Source organism: Saccopteryx bilineata, chromosome 1 (genome assembly GCF_036850765.1).
Source record: "Saccopteryx bilineata isolate mSacBil1 chromosome 1, mSacBil1_pri_phased_curated, whole genome shotgun sequence".
Classification (NCBI taxonomy): domain Eukaryota; kingdom Metazoa; phylum Chordata; class Mammalia; order Chiroptera; family Emballonuridae; genus Saccopteryx; species Saccopteryx bilineata.
Window position 1 is genome coordinate 83909539 of NC_089490.1, and position 18760 is coordinate 83928298.

The following is an 18760-nucleotide window of genomic DNA, read 5'->3' on the forward strand; positions in this document are numbered from 1 at the left end:
TGCGGAGGACCCGGATTCGATTCCCGGCCAGGGCACACAGGAGAAGCGCCCATTTGCTTCTCCACCCCTCCGCCTCGCTTTCCTCTCTGTCTCTCTCTTCCCCTCCCGCAGCCAAGGCTCCATTGGAGCAGAGATGGCCCGGGCGCTGGGGATGGCTCTGTGGCCTCTGCCCCAGGCGCTAGAGTGGCTCTGGTCGCAATATGGCGACGCCCAGGATGGGCAGAGCATCGCCCCCTGGGGGGCAGAGCACCGCCCCTGGTGGGCGTGCCGGGTGGATCCCGGCCGGGCGCATGCGGGAGTCTGTCTGACTGTCTCTCCCTGTTTCCAGCTTCAGAAAAATGAAAAAAAAAAAAAAAAAAAAAAAAAAGAAATATTTAAGATACATAAAAACATGATACAACTTTATTGAGTAAAATAAAAGAAAATGAATAAATAAAGAGATCTTTTCTGGTTCTTGGATTAGAAGAGTCAATATTAAAGCCTGCTCTCCTTATATTTGGATGAAGACATATATATATATTGTATATATTTCTTTTTGAAAAGTTATGGAAGGCTTATCCTACCACATAAAAAAAGTTTATGAAGATATAATAATGACATCTGTAAGGTAATGGACATTCAAATTGCTTTAAAACAGTGGTGGGATAATAGACCAATCTTTTAAAATTTTTAAAAAAGATTTTATTTATTTATTTTAGAGAGGAGAGAGAGACAGAGACAGAGACACAGAGACAGAGACAGAGACAGAGAGAGAAGGTGGGAGGAGCAGGAAGCAACAACTTCCATATGTGCCCTGACCAGGCAAGCCCAGGGTTTAGAACCGGCGACCTCAGTGTTCCAGGTCAATGCTTTCCGCTGTGCCAACATAGGCCAGGCCTTATTTTTTTGAAAAAAAAATTTTTTTTAAAGATTTTATTTAGACTTGATATGTGAATTTAGCTATGCTATGAGGTATGGTGGGACAGGGAAATGTATGTTCAGTAATTATAGGCATAATTCTCTAGCTAGCCATTTGGGGGGAAAAGCTATAAACTTCTTCACATCAGAATAAATTCTGTATGCATCTACTATTTAAATTTAAAAATAAATAACGGGTGAAAAATTTTTTTAATCTTGAAAGTTACAGTTTACACATGAAGTAAAGCCCCAAAACCATAAAGAAGAAGATAGATAAACTAGACTACGTTGAAATGAAAAGGTTTTCTACAGCAAAATTTTGTATAAAGAAATGATAAACTTGGCAAAATAGGTGCCACAAACCACGTAAATAGTAACCACTCATAACACATAATACATGCAACTTTTTATGAAGTATTAATATAAAATTTTCAGCAGAAAATCATCAGTGAGAAAAAATTAAGAAAAGCCAATGTTGATCAGGATATCAGAGAAGGGAGCACTTTTATACACGTTAGGTCAGTTGGTAAAACTTCTTGTTGTTGTAATAAATTTATCGTTCTCATAAAAACACAAGCATTATAAAACACATGACCATTAAGAAAAACGTGAGCAATTCTGAAAAGTATAGAGAAGAAAGTAATAAATTACTCAAAATCTATCATCTAGCAATAATCAAAGGCAACATTTGGTGAATGTAATTCTAGGCATGTCTTTATGCACAGATATGGAAGGATGGCTGTGTCAGCAGGCGGGCGAGTGGATATATAGATAGAAACCATTTCATAAGAAGAGAATTGTGCTATTTTGTTTCTTTATAAATAAGGCACAATAAATTTCTTTGGGGCTGCCTACATGCTAGGCAATGTTGGGAGCACCTCATGGGTGTCCTCCTATTCAGTCTTCCCAGCAACTTCATGTGTTAAGTAGGCACTTTTATCATCCCAGTTTCAAGCTGGGAAAACTGAGACACAAGAGGTTTAATGACTTGTCCAAGGTTACTGTGCCAGTAAGTCCTGGAGCCATGTTTAAACCCCTGGTCCCTGCTTACAATTTGATCCCCAAGTAAAGCCAAAGATATTTCTGAACTTCGGATAAGTATTTCATCACCGCAGGAGACGTTAGGTCCCAAAAGTGTTTTTGAGTCAAGAAAAGAGATTTAAGAAAGCTATTAAAAATTGGAGAAATTACTCTGGCCTGTTGGTTCAGCAGTAGAGCATTGGCCTGGTGTGTAGAAGTCCCAGGTTCGATTACTGGTCAAGGCATACAGAAGTGCCCATCTGCTTCTCCACCCTTCCACCTCCCCCTTCTTTCTCTCTTCTCTCTTTCTTTCTCTCTCTCTTTCTCTTTCTCTCTCGCCCTCTCCCACAGCCATGGCTTGAATGGTTGGAGCAAGTTGGCCCTGGGTGCTGAGGATGGCTCCATGGCCTCATCTCATGAGGTGAAATAGCTTGGTTGCCAAGCAATGAGCAGCAGCTCTAGATGGACAGAGCATCTTCCTGTAAGGGGCTTGCAGGGTGGATCCCAGTCAGGGTGCTTGCAGGAGTCTGTCTCTATGCCTCCCTGCCTCCTCTGCCTCTCACTTAATACAAATAAAAAGAAAAAAAGAATTGGAGAAATTATGGTGCTTTTGAAGGATGTCTCAATTAAAAGCAGTAAGGGCTGGCTCCCTGCTTTGAAATTCAAAGCGACTGGCACTTCCTGGGCTTCTTCCGGCCCCTCCCTGCCACCTTACCATGCTTGCTGTTTATATTTTGTTCCAAGAGGTTCTAATATTCCCATTCTGTTCTGTTACCCTAACTCCCCAGTTGCCTTGCCTTCATTTTATCTGTGCCTGAACCTACTGCCACGCTTGCTGCTTTATCCCTTCCACGGCTCTTTACTTTGATTTATTCTTTGGTTGGCTGATTTCGTTGTCAAGTAATTTCCTTAAGAAAGGCTCCTGGGTGCCTTTTCCCTTTGTTTTTTCATATTGGAGACTATCTCCCTTTTGCTGTTTTACTAGAACAACAACTTGGCTGGGTATAATTCTCCATCATACTTTTTCTTTTCTTCAAAATGTTGTATTTTTCCATTGTCTTCTGGCATCGGGTGTTCTTGAGAAGAAGGCTGAGGCCGACTGATTTTTTCTCTACCTGGATGCCTGAAGTGTTTTTTCTCGATCCTTGAGATTAAAAAGTAAAACTAGGCTGTGTACGCTTGGAGCGCCTAGCCCAGGACCACGGGAGCACAGGGTGTTCTGATATATAGATTCTGTTCTTTCGTTCCAGGGAGTTCTCCCTGTGCCCTATGACTAGCGCCCTCTCCCTCCCTCCATCCTCCTCCTTTCCTCTGCCTTTCTTCCCTCTTTCTATCCTCCCTTCAGTGGTCCTCCCACTTAATCCTGCTATAGGGTTATCTCTGTCTGTCCTCTATAGCTGTCAGCTTCTCTCAAATTGCTGTAATCATTTTGTCTGTTCCCTCTGCCACCACTGAGATTCCTCAGGCCACTCCTTTACTGTTCATTTCAGCCTCAGCCTTGCCGCTTAGTCGTGCTGTTTCTAATTTGTTTATTAGTTCGTGGAATGATGTCATTTTTGTTTTCTCTTTTCCTAACTTTGAAATACCCCTTCTCTTTTATCATTTTATCATCTTGTCTTCAAGCTTTTCTTTTAATGAAGTTACATTTTTATTTAGTTCCTGTTGATGGCATGAAATCTCTGCAGGTGATGTGTTTATATTTTTTCATCTCATGTGTTCATACAGACTAGGTTCTTCGTCCTTTGCTTGATGTTTGTTTGTTTCTTGTATTAATAGTATGTTTTCGAAGTTGCAAAACTGTTCATTTTCATACAGTTTGTGCTTAGGATAGATTCATCTTATTATGGATGTAGCTGGACTGCCATTTTCACTGCTGTGCAGTCTTCCGTGGCCAAAATCCATGCAGGTTACACAGTCTCCTGTGCATGGGCATTGGAATCGCGTCCTGTTTTGTGCTAATCCAAGTGCTGTGCCATACGTGGTGGTGCGCATGTCTTGTGGTGTGGTGCCTGTGTGCCAGGCTTCTCCAGGAATTACATCTCGGAGTGGGATCACTCGCCAGAATGTCGCTTTACACTCCCACCAGCAGCACATGAGTCTTTCTATTGTTCTAAGTACTCACCAACACTTGATATTGTTAGAGTTTTACATTTTTACCGATCTGAGGCAGGTGAAATGGCATCTCAGCCACGATTTTTTTTTATTTTAATTTTTTTTAACTGATGTGTCAATAACTTTTTTGCAACCTTTCTTTGGAACATTTTTGGTAAAAAATATATCCATTTTTGACAAATATTTAATGATTGCCTACTGCATGCCAAACTGCTTCATTGTAGGTGGTTATCGGTGAACAAAACAGACCCGGTCTCTGCTGTCACGGAGACCACACAGCTGAGCCTCGGGGAGGTGTGCCCAATAAACACATACACACACACATTCAGAAATACTGTTTTTGTTGAGTGGTGTGACAGCAAAGGATAGTCATTACAGGAGCAAAAAATGAGGGGGACCTCATTTAGATTGGGGGTCAGGGAAAGTTTATACAAATTAAATATGTAAACAGGGAAAGTGAGTGCACCTCTCAGCGTCCATTGGTGATAGGACGGCATGCTACGTGTCTTGTAATGGTGTGATGTAGATGCATGCTTGTTCTTGCGGGAAAAGATTTCATGACGTATTGTTAAATAAAAAGACACTTGTCAGATGTGGAAGTATAGCATGATATCATCTTATAAAATTATATGCATATCCTGTATGGTTTTCATGGGAGTTTGGGGAATACTGTTTAAAAAGCTGGAGAGTGAGACTTCAGGTATCTTTATGTCCCTTTTTACACTTTGCTGAATTGTTTGCATTTTTGTCTTATGTTTCATTATAAACAGCAACAATGAAAATTCCTAAAAGGTGATAAATGTCACAAAGATACTATTTGTTTTACTCCCTGGTCTTTTGCTAAAAACTCTAGATGTCAGACACCCTATCCTGAAAATAACCTTATTGGAAACCAAATGTCAGTAAGATACTAACCCAGTAAACACGCTGGGGCCCTGCTCCCAGGGAATCTGCCCGGATGCCGTCCCCCGAAAGAGATGTGCACATTTAGCCACATTTTGGGTTAATTTTGCACAACTTTCTAAGAAGCTGAGGCTCTGCGATTCCGTAAATATTTTCAATGATTTTCCCCATAGATGTTCGACATCCCTGGACATGTTCACTTTGTGGCTAGATCCTCTTGGGCATATATTTCTATGGTCCAGCAGCTTTTTAAAAAGTTACCTTTTATACCAAGTTAGTAGCTATTTTATCTTATTACCCCTGTTCACAGGAAAAAACGAAATCAAAGTGGGGAGGGTGGGAAACATTGAGGAATATTGTTATTACTCAATAACAAACAGCAGGAAAATCTTTGGAAATAAAAACCAATCTTCATAGTATTTTTATGAGTCATATAAAAATCAGTGGTTAACCTACTTTACTGCATTTTAAAATTCCCATAAGCAAAGCTCATTCGCCTTGGTTCTTTGTAATTTCCCATTGAAAAAAAGGGGGGGGGGGAGAAAAAATAATTAAATAAATGTCCAAAGTATACTGTTTATGAGATCTTTGTGTTAATAACTTTCCTCACTATTAAAAGTTACTTATGTTTGTCATGAAATGTTGCCAGCTTTTCTGTCTGATTGACCTAATTTAATCAGGAGGCATGTAGGTGGGCTTCCAGCAGGGGGTGGGCTCTGAAGTGTATTAGGGAAGATGGATCCAACTGGCAGAGCCACCCAGGACTTGGAGCTCTACAATTGGAAGTGGAGCTGTGCTATGTGCTCCCCCACCCCCCAGAAGCCTGTCTGCCTTGCCAGCTGAGTAGCTGTGACTGGGGATTCGGTTCTGTAGGAGTTCATTAATTAAACATGTAAGTTCAGTACATGCCATCGTAACCTTTTTGATCAGTTTCCAGAGAGGAAAATATGAGGAGGTTTCGGCAAAAAATAACATGAGTGAATAGCTCTGTGAAGTTGATTTGTATGAGTGCAACACTCTTAATTTTAATTCATTGCAGCTTTCAAAGTGCCATGAAAAGGTTGAAAAAGCCCTGAGTGCAGGGGACCCCTCCAAATGTGGGTACATTTCTTTGAATTACCTCAAGATTGTCCTCGATACCTATGTATACCGACTGCCAAGGAAAATTTTTATCCAGTTAATGAAAAGGTAAGAGTCCCATTGTTTCCTTGACATTTTTTTTTCCCCAAACGTCAACCACAAGGAGAAGGAACAGCTTCATTTATTTTTTATTAATGTATTGGACTTTTTGCTACTGAAAATTTCAAAAGCATGCAGAAGTAAAGAGAATGAGAGAACGAATACACAAAGGTGCCCACTATCCAGCGCCAATGTTCAGCTCACGGTCTGGCGTTTCATAGCTATCCTCTGACTGTATTCCTTCAGCCCCAGAGAGTTCTGAAAGAAATACCAGACATCATATTTCATTGGAAAGATCTCACTATATGTCTCTAAAAGATAAGAACTCTTCTTAAAAACATGGTGGAGGCCCTGGCCGGTTGGCTCAGCGGTAGAGCGTCGGCCTGGCGTGCGGGGGACCCGGGTTCGATTCCTGGCCAGGGCACACAGGAGAAGCGCCCATTTGCTTCTCCACCCCCCCCTCCTTCCTCTCTGTCTCTCTCTTCCCCTCCCGCAGCCAAGGCTCCATTGGAGCAAAGATGGCCCGGGCGCTGGGGATGGCTCCTTGGCCTCTGCCCCAGGCGCTAGAGTGGCTCTGGTCACGGCAGAGTGACCCCCCCCCCCCCCCCGGAGGGGCAGAGCATCGCCCCCTGGTGGGCAGAGCATCGCCCCTGGTGGGCGTGCCAGGTGGATCCCGGTTGGGCGCATGCAGGAGTCTGTCTGACTGTCTCTCCCCATTTCCAGCTTCAGAAAAATACAAACAAAAAAACAAAAAAACATGGTGGAAACACCTCATAGAATTATCATTTTCACACTTCATAGAATTACTGATGATAATCATAAACATCCAGTCAGGCAGTCAGGGGTCAAATTTAACATGGTCTTATAATTTCTTATATAATTTATTTGAGTCAGGATCCAGATAAGGTCTGTGCATTTCCATTGATTGATTTGCCACAATTGTTTTGTACTCTCCAGGGTCCCTCTCTCCATTTGTTAATTATTTCCCCTGTGAGGCATTTGTAGACATCTGGGTTGTTTTTTATGTGGGGTTTTTTTTTACAACACAAATCTGACTGGTTGCAACCCACAGTGACGTTTGATATGTTCTCTTTTCTCTTTCCTCCAAGCCCCTGCTCCTTAATTGATAGCTATGCAGACCTATGTTTAATTTGGGGGCAAGAATACTTCCTAGGTGGAGGCAAGCAGATATGGACCAGTCATATGTCTTTTCTCACTGTTGGCAGCCGTGTTGACCGGCCCAATATTCACTCATTCACTGGAGATTGCTGAGAGGCAATACTCCACCTGAGCCGTTTCTGCTTTCGTTGGTCGGAATGACTTCTGTAATGAAAAAGTCCCCTCTCTGCTGATTTGGCAACAGTGAGGCACTTTGAACACTAGAAAGGCAGGATGTCCTTGGTTCTTTCCCTTCACTGACTACTTTCCAGAAAGATGAATTGATTTCCTAGCATCCTCCAAAAGTGAACAGTGAGCAGTTTTTCCCAAAAAATCTTATTATAAACTCATAGATGTAAACATATTTGATGTGTTTCAATTCATTATAGTTGTTATTCTCATTGATATTCGGTCTGTTTCATCTTGGCCATTGGGAGCCTTTCATGGTGGCCCCTGAGTCCTCCTGTGTGACCCTCAAGAGTGTCTGATAGTTCTCTTGCTTTCTGGTGTGACACCTGTTCCAGGAACCAGCCATTTCTCCAAGTGCCCCTGTTTGCTTTCAGTTGGAAATGGTGTATATAGACCAAACTCTGGGTAAGGAACGCTGTCCTTAATGTACCTGTTTTTTTGTCCAGGTAACTTGGAGAACCCTTTCTCAGGGGAAGGCAAGTTGAGGCTAATGGAAAGACTGCCCTGTGAAACTGGTAATCACTGGGTACCTCAGGGTTTCCTAGAAAGGAGAGGCAGAAGAGATGGAAGAGGGCAAGCAGTGCTTCACTGGACCAGCTGGTCCACTTCCCACATACCCCTTCCTTCTCAGCATGTGGCATGTTCTGGAAGGCACTGCATATGGCCTCAGGGCTTCTGCACGGAGAGGCAGAAGGTGGCCCCAAGAGGAAATACTTCCACAACTCAGCAAACTGCTCTGTTGTCCTGTACATACCTGGTGACATTTTTTTAGGAATTACTTTCTTGGATAACTGGAAGTTATATAGACATTTCTTTTTATTTCATTTTCAAAATTATACAAATAATAATTTGATAACAAGAAAAATAAAAAACAAAAAGTCACCATCCGCCGTAACAAATTTACTGTTTTCATTTCCTCACATTCTCTTCCGCTTTGTATCCACGTACATATATAATTTTTGCATATTTGTAATCTAAGTGTTTCTACAGTTTTATATTATGCTTTCTAAATAGGAATGCATATTACAGACATTCTTCATATTGCCTTGATAGTCTTCCAAATTATAAGTTTAATGGATACATATTGAGTGCTTCTCTCTGCCAGACATCGTAGGAGGTACTAAGAATTCAGAAATAAATAACAAATAGCCCCAAGCCAGCATGGCTTACCAGAGAGGTGGCGGCTGTGGAGACTGTGATAGGTGCAGGAAGTGAGCGTCTTGGGAGGCTGAGGGCAGCCAGTGCTGTGCTGTCATAACCTGTTCTGGCCAGGGACCTAGGGTTTTCTGAGTCATGCCCTTTACTGCATTCACCCAGCATTCCTGGTGGAACAGGGCACAAGAGGCAATATCGAGGTGAATGCCCAGGTGCTAATTCAAGTTGTAAACTAGGTATGTCCCACAGTGCACATATCTGGAAGTAAAGATTTGTTGTATTTTCCTGGTTAGCTGATCCCTTTATAATTGTATAGATACCTTCTTATCCCTCTGATGCTTATGGTCAACCTTACCTGATATTACACTACCCAGAACAGGTTTCTTTCTTCTGATTCGTGTATTTGTCAGTCCTCTTGCCCCTGCCTTTGACTTTCACTCTTTGGTTGTCATGTTCTATGTGTGTTTTTTGTGAAGTAGCATATATCTGTGTTTTCAAAATTCCAACATGAACATCTTTGCCTTTTTAACGGTGAAGTTTAGTCTGTTTCCATTTATTGCAATGGCTGTTTGGGATTTTCCTACCACTTTATTTTGTCCCCTCTCTTATTTACTCAGCTGGTATCTTATTTCCTTCTCAGTCACCTTCGGTTCTCGGTTTTCCTTGTCACTCTTTTTCCTCTCCACTGTCTTGAGACTTAAACATTTTACTTCTATTCTTGTAGACAATAGAATTTTTAACATGTGTTCTAAACTTACAAAGCCTGAAGTTAGCCAGTATTTCTGCTGTGGTGCATAAAACAAGCGCCTTTAATTGAGATCTTATTGTTGCTTCGTGCTTTGACCCCACCTCGTTTAGACAGTCCCTGAGTTAGTTATTGTTGTTGTGGTTATTTACTGTGGCCTATTCTTGTTTAGATCTCCTCGTGTCTACCAGCTTGTTTGCTCATCACTGCTCCTGACGTCTCACTCTTTCCTTCTGAATTCCATTTCTGGAAGGAAATCCCTTAGTCATCGTTTCAGTGAGGCCCTGTGAGGGGTGAATCCAGTCTTTGTTTTCAAAAGTGTTTATTTCCCCCTTACTTTTAAATCAAGATTTAACAGGGAATAGAATTTGTGTTTGAGAGTTTTCTCTTAGCACTTTGAAGATGTTGTTCATGGTCCTCTGGCCTCTGTTCTTGCTGCTGAGAGTCTGCTGTCTAATTGCCAATACTTTATAAAAGGGGATTTTTTTTTCATTTTTTTAGTTGCCTTTAAGGTTTTCGTTTTATTTTTGTTACTTTATAGTTTCCCTACAATGTGTCTCAGTACAGATGTCTGTTTCTTTACCTTCAGTCTCACTGTGAGGATGGATGTCTCTCATGGAGTTTAGAACATTCTCAGCTATTATTCCGTGAATGTTGTCTCCACCATGTTATCGCTAGTCTTTTCTTCTGGACCTCCTATTAGATAGATGTCGGACCTTCTCATCCCCTTTTCTATGTCTCTCAGACTCTCTTTTGTAATTACTATATCCTTCTTTTTGAACTGCATTCTGACTATTTTCCTATACTGTGTTTTTTGTTGTTGTTGTTGTTTTTTATTTTAATGGGGTGACATTGATAAATCAGGGTACATATGTTCAGAGAAAACATCTCTAGGTTATTTTGACATTTGCATTACCATCACCCAAAGTCCAGTCCTATACTGTGTTTTAGTTCACCAACATTGTTACAGCTACGCCGGATCTACACCCAGGCTTGTACAATCCCAGGTCTCTCAACCCTAAATGGACATTAAGCCCCAGCCCCTGAGAACCTGCATTAGATCCCAGAGCTCTGTGTAGGCCTGATGCAGCCTGGGCTGCTGCAGGGATCACTCGCGTTCCTGCTGCTCTGGAATTGGTCCCCTCCTTGCTTCCATCACCCGTGCATGTCGCTGTCCAGGTTTCCACTTCAGCTGTATGTTTCAAATAATTTTGAGATCTTTATTCCAGTAGTTGTAGATATATTTGATATATGTATTTCTATGTGATTAGATCATGAGGTTGGGGTGAGATCCACTGTGTTGCCAGAAACCTTACTTTAATGCATTCGTGCTGGCTGTGCAGTTAGAAAGGTCTCTACAGAGTATTCAGACCGGGTGGACCCTGTGAGGGGTGCATAGGCACCTCCCATGCAGACGGTGGCAGAAAGAAAGTGGTGTTTCCCAACGGGCTGCTTTGATCGGGTCATGACCATTTGTTAGGGCTCTTTAATTATATATATCAGAATGTAGTTATCCATTTTACCATCATTTGAACCTTTGGATTTTTTTTAGTTTTTCATTTGTCCATTCGTTTTTTCAATTGTTAGGTCAACAAGTAGTTCTCGAGCACTCAGTGTATACCAGGCCTGTTTCAGAACCCGGGCTCATTGGAAACTAAGAAAGACACGATCCCTCCCCTCAAGAGCTTCATGTGCAGGTGTGGGCAGGGGACTCACCATCAGCTCACATCTCATTAGAGACGTAGAATATGCAGTGTGAGGAGTGCTGGGAGGAGAATAGCAGGGGAGCCCTCAGATGATTCCAGAATGGTCTGAAAGTCCTCTCTGAAAAAGTGAGATTTAAATGGAGATCTGAGAAGTCAGCCGTGGGAAGAACCTCCCGGGGGAGGCCATGGCCTCGGGGGTTACCCGACAGTGTGTTCCAGGTCTGGCAGAAGCCAGTGTGTCTGGAGCCAACAGAAGCAGGAGAGGCAGGCAGGGCCTGAGGAGGGACTCAGGGTACAGTCAGTGCAGGGGTTATGGCCAGACTGCCCTTTCTTTCCTCACCATGGATTTTTTAAAAGTTGGATTCAAGGCCAGAGTATGAAGGCTTTTGTGCATTTTTATGAGGATTATTAAATGTTCTCTCAAAAGATAGTCATGGTTTACGGTGCAACCAACATTGTGTGACTGACTGTTCTAGTTTCGTATTCTTTCCGGTGTGAATATGAACATTGTTTTAGAATACTGATAACTTCAGAGGTCAGAATGATACCCCTTTATTGTATTAACTTGTATTTCTTGAGGTGATACTGAGGTTGTACATTTCCATGCGCCTGGGCCCGGCCTCTGTCTCCCCTGACGCGAGTTCTCCTCGTGCCTCAGTGATGGCCCCACTGGTGGGTTTTTATTTCAATTTACCATTCTTTCTTTAGTAATTTTTAATAACTCAGTAATTATTAGCAGATAGCCCTTTTGTTGCAGCTATTTTTCCCAGTTTGCTATTTCCCTCAGTTACATGATGCCTCTTCGTTTTGAAGTTTACGTTTTAATATAATCAAATACATTAATTTCTTCTTTTGTGACTTAAAAATCTATAAATTCACCATCCTGCCTCAGGTGTGAAAAAAAAACTTTACTGTTTTTTCTTTGAAAACAAAACAACTTATAATCCATTCTGACATAAGGTGGGTATCCAAATTAAATTTTTTTCCAGATAGATACTCTGCCATCACCACTAATTAGATAATCCTTTCCTTCCCTATTGTTTGTGATGTTTTTGTTGTTATATTTTAAACTCTTAGCTGTAATTTGGGGAGCTGTGTGCTCCTCCCCTGTCCCATAGACTGGACTTCCCTGTGCATGGACACTTCTGTACAGTGGCCTGAGTGCAGGGTCCAGCAGGGGCCCTTCACTTTCTGTTAAATCCTGAGAGGGAACTCGGGCTTCCCTGCACTGTCAGCTAGTTTTCCACCTGGTTCTTCAATTTAGATGGTGCTTGTTAAGGGCTCACCATTGATTATGTCATCTGCTAAGAGAGAATCTGCTGGATTCTACCATGGAAGCCTTGGCCTGGGAGAAATGAGCTCAAAGAGGGACTTGTGTCAGCAGTGGGTGGCACCAGGGTGGCCCTGCTCCCTAATGCTCCCCCTTGCTTTGCTGTCCTCTAAAGCCCCGCAAAACAACAGAACAATAGGAATGGAGGAGAGACCGGTGGTTTCCAGGACGAGGGGCTGGGCGGGCATGACTGCAGAGAGGACATGAGGGAGGGGGTGTGGGCTGGTGAGCTCCTCTGCACCCTGAGTTTGGTGGTGCGCACCCTGCCGGCACCCAGAGGTTCTGCAGGCTGGGTCCAGACACCGCAACAGAGTGAGCACCGCAGTACAGCACGTCGTGATCTTTTCGCTTTAATTTATAAACATGCAGTAGTTGTGAAGTGCAGTAAAGTGAGGTGTCCCTGTATATGTGTTAAAACTCATAAAACTGTACACCAAAAGAAAGTGTCCGTTTTATTGCATTTTAATTTGAGAAATAAAATTTTACAACACGTGCTTTTTTAAGGCAAAAAATACAGGAAATAATAAAGGAGGAAGCAAAATAAAATCTAATCTCTCATGCCTAATGAAATGATTTTCTAAATATTTTATTTTTATTGACTTTAGAGAGAGAAAGAGAGAGAAAGGGAGAGAGAAAAATCGATTTGCTGTTCCATTGATTTATGCACTCTTTGATTGATTCTGGTCTGTGCCCTGACTGGGGTAGAACCCACAACCTTGGGGTATTGGGATGACACTCCAACCAACTGACCTAATTGGCCAGAATCCAAAATGATTTGAGAAGTTATTCTTAGTATTCAATTTAAGAATGAATAATACAGGGGAAAAAAATAGGCATCTTCTTAAGTTTGTTATTCTTTTAAATACTCAAGATCTAGGGCCTAAATTTAAAACACTAACAGCTTGGTAATGAGGCATAAAATCTTGATCCAAATAATATCTCAGAGACTTTAAAAGCTATTTTCCATCTATATTTTTTAATATAGCAGTAGACTTTAATTGAACAGCAAGCTTGACCTTTATCACTAACATGCTGGGCTTTTTAGTGCCGCCTGGCCTTTTATACAAAAGAGATCTATTAAAAATAATGCCAGTCTTTAAACAGGAAGAATGAGGCTTCAGGAAGAGTTGAGAGGATGGAATAAATGCTATTGTGACTTGCATGCTCACCAGAGACTGCACTTCATCCATCCGTAATGAGAATAGGCCTTCACTCAGTAACACCTCCTGGTGAGAATTTTCCCATTCACTGCCAGTAACATGAGCTGCCTGGCAGAAGCTATGCAAACAGAAAACAGAAGCCATTTAGCCCAGATTCTGTGGAGTGTAATAGCAATACCCTGGGATATATTTTCAGTTATTGCCCAAATCTTTTAAACTCGGTGTCTACGATCTCTTTTAGTTCTATGTCATTCTGGAAAAGTCAAAACTGCAGGAATAGAGGTGAGACTAGTAATTGTCGGGACTAGGGGTAGCAGGGGTGACTCCAGAGGAGCTCAGGAAGGAGGGTGTGGGGGGAGGGAGCTGTTCTGTTTCCTGTTGTGGTCTTAATCTGGACACACATTGCCCAGGTCTCGGCAGCAAGCAGATGGCATGCAGGTTTATTAAAGGCTTGTACCCAGGTGAGGGGTGGATTAAGTGAAATCAGTGGATGGGGAAGCCACGATTGCCCCTACGCCTGGGGGACCATGAAAAGGGGCAGGTACTGAACAAGAGCTGTAGCTGAAGGGGAGGGTCGCCCAAGAACAGACGAAGCCTTCAGGAGACGAGTGTGGCCACAGTTGGGCCCATGCTGCGTAACGCCCTCCCCTCCCCTCCCCTTCCCTTCCCACTGGTATGTCCCACTGCCCCACCCAACGAAAGCCAGGACAGGGGCTTTTTGAAGCCACCTACCGTGCAGAGTAGACAAGGGTGGAGAATGGATCTCAGTGGATAAACAAAGAATATCCCATTCAGGCTACCATTAAAGATGAAAAAGCCTTGTCTTCTGTAGTGATGAAAACGTTGTATCCCCCCAAACAGGAGCTACTCAAAAACCTGCCTCCCACTGGAGTCTAAAATGTTACCTATAACCAGTGCTTTTTAAGTAAGGCAGTGGAGTGGGGGGAAATAGGAAAAGAAACAAGGGACAAAGGAGCTGAAATTCGCATTATGTGACTGGGCATGAGATCTGAGTGGATAATGAGAGCGTTTCCTTCCAGTGTCTATTCTGTGTTCCCCTTCCTTTCCCTGCCAGTGTCTGCTCACCTCGGGTGAGGGTGGGGGGGTACCCAGCCTTCACTTCTGCAGGACCTCAGCCCTTGTGGTCATGAGGAAAGGAAGCCTAACGTGTCAGGCACATTGAGGACACACCAGTCACGTTGTCCTGGTTGTGGGAGGAGGAGCACCCAGGCCGGCAAAACCAGGCACAGTCCTTCATGGGTAAGGGACGTTGCATACTTGAAGATGCAGATGGAGAACAGATTAGAGGATGGAAATCAAGAGTATAATTCTGGGTGTGTTAAGTTTTATTCAATAGATGCCTGTTAGAAATCCAGTATTGATGATGAGTTGGCTGCTGGTGGCTCAGAGAAGCCCAGGTCAGGAATGTAAGTGTGGATGTCAACAGACCAATGTAGATTGTACCTAAGCCAGGGGAATGGAGGAGGCCACCAACAGAGTGCACGGGGGGAGGGAAGAGAGGTGAGATGCATGGGTCGTTATCAGTTAGCAACTGGACAGTAGGAGAAGAGTCAGCCAACAAGGTCATTAATTTCTTACCCTTGCTACCTCCTTCTCCTGTCTCTCACCATCGCCATCCACACCTGTTGCAGGTCCACCCGTCCTTCCAGCTCAGATGACTCTCCTCCTGGCTAAGCCTTCTCGGTCCCTCTGGCTCCTGCAATTTGTTCCTCAGCTTATTCCTCCATGCTGCTCCTATGAGTAGAATTAATTACATAAAGTTGGGAAGTAGTAATAATAGGAAGGGAAGTAATAATCGACAAAGGAAGTGATGGTGTAAGGGAGCTAGGACAGGGAGAATACAACCCTTCTGGAGAGCTGAAGGACCAGTATGGCCAGAGCTCAGAGAGCACGGGGCGGCATGCCACAGGGTGGCGCTGGAGACACTGGGAGGGCCAAGCTCTGCGGGCTGAGGTTACAGAAGAATTTTAGTTCTTTATCCTAAAAGCATGGAGAGTCATGGAAAGACTTCAAGCAAGAGAGTTATCTGATCACATTTGCATTTTACAAAGGGCAGGCTGGTTAAAGTATGACAATATATTGGAGGGAGGCAAGAGGAGTAGAAGAAGACCAATTAGGAGATTATTGCAATAATTCAAGTGAAAAAAGACGGTAGTGTGGCACCACGTGGAGACGCACGAATGGGTGGCTTGCCAGAGGGATAGGTGCACATGTAGCCTGAGTTGGGCTGGTAAGACTCGTGGCCTGTCATCTTAAGGAAACCTAATCTTGTTTCCCTCTGTCCCTTAAAATCGCTCGATTGGATTAGTTCTTTTGCCCCTGGATGAAAACATGAGCAGACCTTGATTGTCCTGGTTTGTCTTGGATTTGTAATTGGAATAGCTGTTCTCACAGACTAGACAGAGCTGTAGATTTTATTTAAATGAGAACTGTGTCCCCTCACCCCATGAGGGCCTGTTGCAGGCAAGAAAGGGGGCACAGATGCTCCCTTTTGCCACTTTGCAATTTGCTTCCTTTCTCATTTTGCAAACTCCGTTTCTGATGCCTCCAGGAATTGGAGTACACAAAGGAAGGAGAGAAGGGACGGGGACTCTGCTGTGAGCTGGAAACTGCCTCTGGGCTCAGCGAGCATCTGAGGTGTCCTGTCATGAAAGCCTTATCTGAGTGTTGGGGATTCCACGTGTGGGCCACACATTCCTTGTTCTTTGATGAGGGTGAGTGCATCTCCGTCTCAGCTGATTGCTCCCCCCTCAGCTCCTGGGAGTCTGGAAATAGACAAGGAAAACCTCTGTTAAGGTCTGTCCGTTCCTCCGGCAGCCCTCTCGGGCAGGCACTGAGGGGACCCTGTGTGTGGTTGTGAGCGCACCCGCACACTTAGCCCCTCTCGTGTGGCCCACATCTGATCCACACGAAAGCAGCTCTCTCTCAGCCACTAGTTTTTAGAAATCAAAACAGGGCAGTTTGATGCCCATCTTGACATCTTACATCTGTTGTGTAAGGATCTCAGCACAGATACCTTCCACCCCTCTGTTACGGAAGCACAGATGCTGCCCAGTGTGTAAGTAACATAGAACAGTGGGGGCAGGGTGTGACGGGCGCTTGCTGGTGATTAGTACTGTAGTAGGGGCTTTGTGACCTATTAGCTCCAATCCTCATGGCAACCTTCCAGTAGAAGGTTAGACTGGGCCCACCTGGGGAACCCAGGCTGTTCTTCATCTCAAGGTCCATATCCTTCATCACTTCTGCAAAGTCCTCTTTGCCATGTGAGGCCACATAGTCACTGTCCTGGGGATTAGGCTGTGGACACCGTGCGGGCCTCTATTCTGCCTGCTATCACTGAGCTCCTGAGACGGAGGCTGTGTAAGAATTGTTTCAGGCACAGCAGAACGTTAACCGAATCCCTTTATTTCTTCCTCCGGTGCAGCCGCCTGCGGATGGGATATGGAGTTATGGAGACGGATGCTCAGTTTGGTTTTCCGTACTTTTTAAAAATCAACTTGTAACACTAGTTTACTAAGTTATTTGAAACTTTATAGATTTCAAACTTTATAAAAATTTATCACTTCCATTTAAAATTCAATATTGAACATCTGATCCATGCAATGTTATAGAAATAATGTTTAAAATATATTTTTAAAATTCAGATTTGGACTTAAAACCACCAGTAAAGTCAGTTGGAAGCAGTTTCTAACCTTACTGTATGAGCCTCAGCAGTTGGACAGTAACAATACAGTTCTCCTGACCCCCAAAAATAGGTATGTAAAAAAATACATATCCTGGATTTTAGTTTTACATACCATAAGACGTAAAAGGTTAGAGAATATCTGAATTACTTTTTCTTCATTTATTGAATGATAAATGTCTGCACTGACTAATTATGAACTTTTACAGTGATTTACAGATTATAAATTATTTTCTGTACAGTCTTATTTAGAATTGCCTTACAAGTATAAGGTAGGTATAATTATTATTCCAATTTCTAGATGAAAAGATAAGACTACGAGGATGTTAACTAGTTGCAGCTCCGTGAGCAGCAAGGCAGACCCGGAGCTCAGACACCCAGGCGCACACTGCACATGGCCTGCCAGCGTTACACTCTGAGCTTTAAGTGTGTTCTTGTGGCATTGTGTGTAAACATGTATTTGTTCAGTGCTATATGGAAAGGAGCGATCCATGTTAACCGATTTTCCAACTGCTCTGCGTGGTGCAGATGGTGTGGGTTGTGGCAGTGTGTAGGCCTTGAGCGCCATTATTTCTGTGTTTGTTCTGATGTCTGTTATAACTTCAGATTTTCATTATCACAATAATTGTGTTGGGTGCCCTAAAATGTGAGAAAGTACTTCACAGTGTGACACTTTAGAATTTAAACTTTTGCTCTAAGAAGCATTTTCTTTATGCTGATGTGCAGCCCTGTATTGATTAGCCGTGTAAATCTTAGAGGGAAAGACAGGCTTTACGATCTCAGCACATGCACGGAGAGCACTGCGCTCTGTTGTGGAGGAGACACCACGGAGTTCACTCCCACTCGCTGGGTCCAAGCTGTGTCTCGGGGGTGATGAATATTTGATGAGCCGCCTGGTTACCAGCCTTCCAGTGTTCAGAACCTCTGCCCCCAATTCCTGGGATGCACCTCTATGAGTTCATCTCTTACGTGGAGTTACTTCTATTTCTCTGTAGTTTTCTTGTCTTGTAGCACCTTGTCCGGGTCTGTAAGAATAAAAATGTGAATTTTATTTACTTTAAAACTATAGTTCTCAACTGGGGGCGATTTGGCTGCCCAGGAGATACTTAGCAATGTCACGAGACATTTTTGGTTGTCACAACTGGGCTGGGAGTGCTACCAATACCAGTAGGTAGAGACCAGGGATGCTGCTGATCATCCCACAGTGTACCAGATAGCACCCTGCCCCCCACACATGGACATCCCACAGTGTACCAGATAGCACCCTGCCCCCCACACATGGACATCCCACAGTGTACCAGATAGCACCCTGCCCCCCCACACATGGACATCCCACAGTGTACCAGATAGCACCCTGCCCCCCCACACATGGACATCCCACAGTGTACCAGATAGCACCCTGCCCCCCACACATGGACATCCCACAGTATACCAGATAGCACCCTGCCCCCCACACATGGACATCCCACAGTGAACCAGATAGCACCCTGCCCCCCACACATG

The 18760-nt window shown here is 43.5% G+C and overlaps 1 protein-coding gene across 1 annotated transcript in view; it reads left to right on the forward strand.

Moving 5' to 3' along the window:
- Positions 1-18760, forward strand: part of EFCAB6 (EF-hand calcium binding domain 6) — a 200242-nt gene that overhangs the window by 73787 nt on the left and 107695 nt on the right. Inside the window, exons 11-12 of the mRNA XM_066255898.1 lie at positions 5972-6120; positions 17220-17330. Of these exons, the coding sequence (XP_066111995.1) occupies positions 5972-6120; positions 17220-17330 (260 nt within the window). The remainder of the gene's footprint in view (positions 1-5971; positions 6121-17219; positions 17331-18760) is intronic.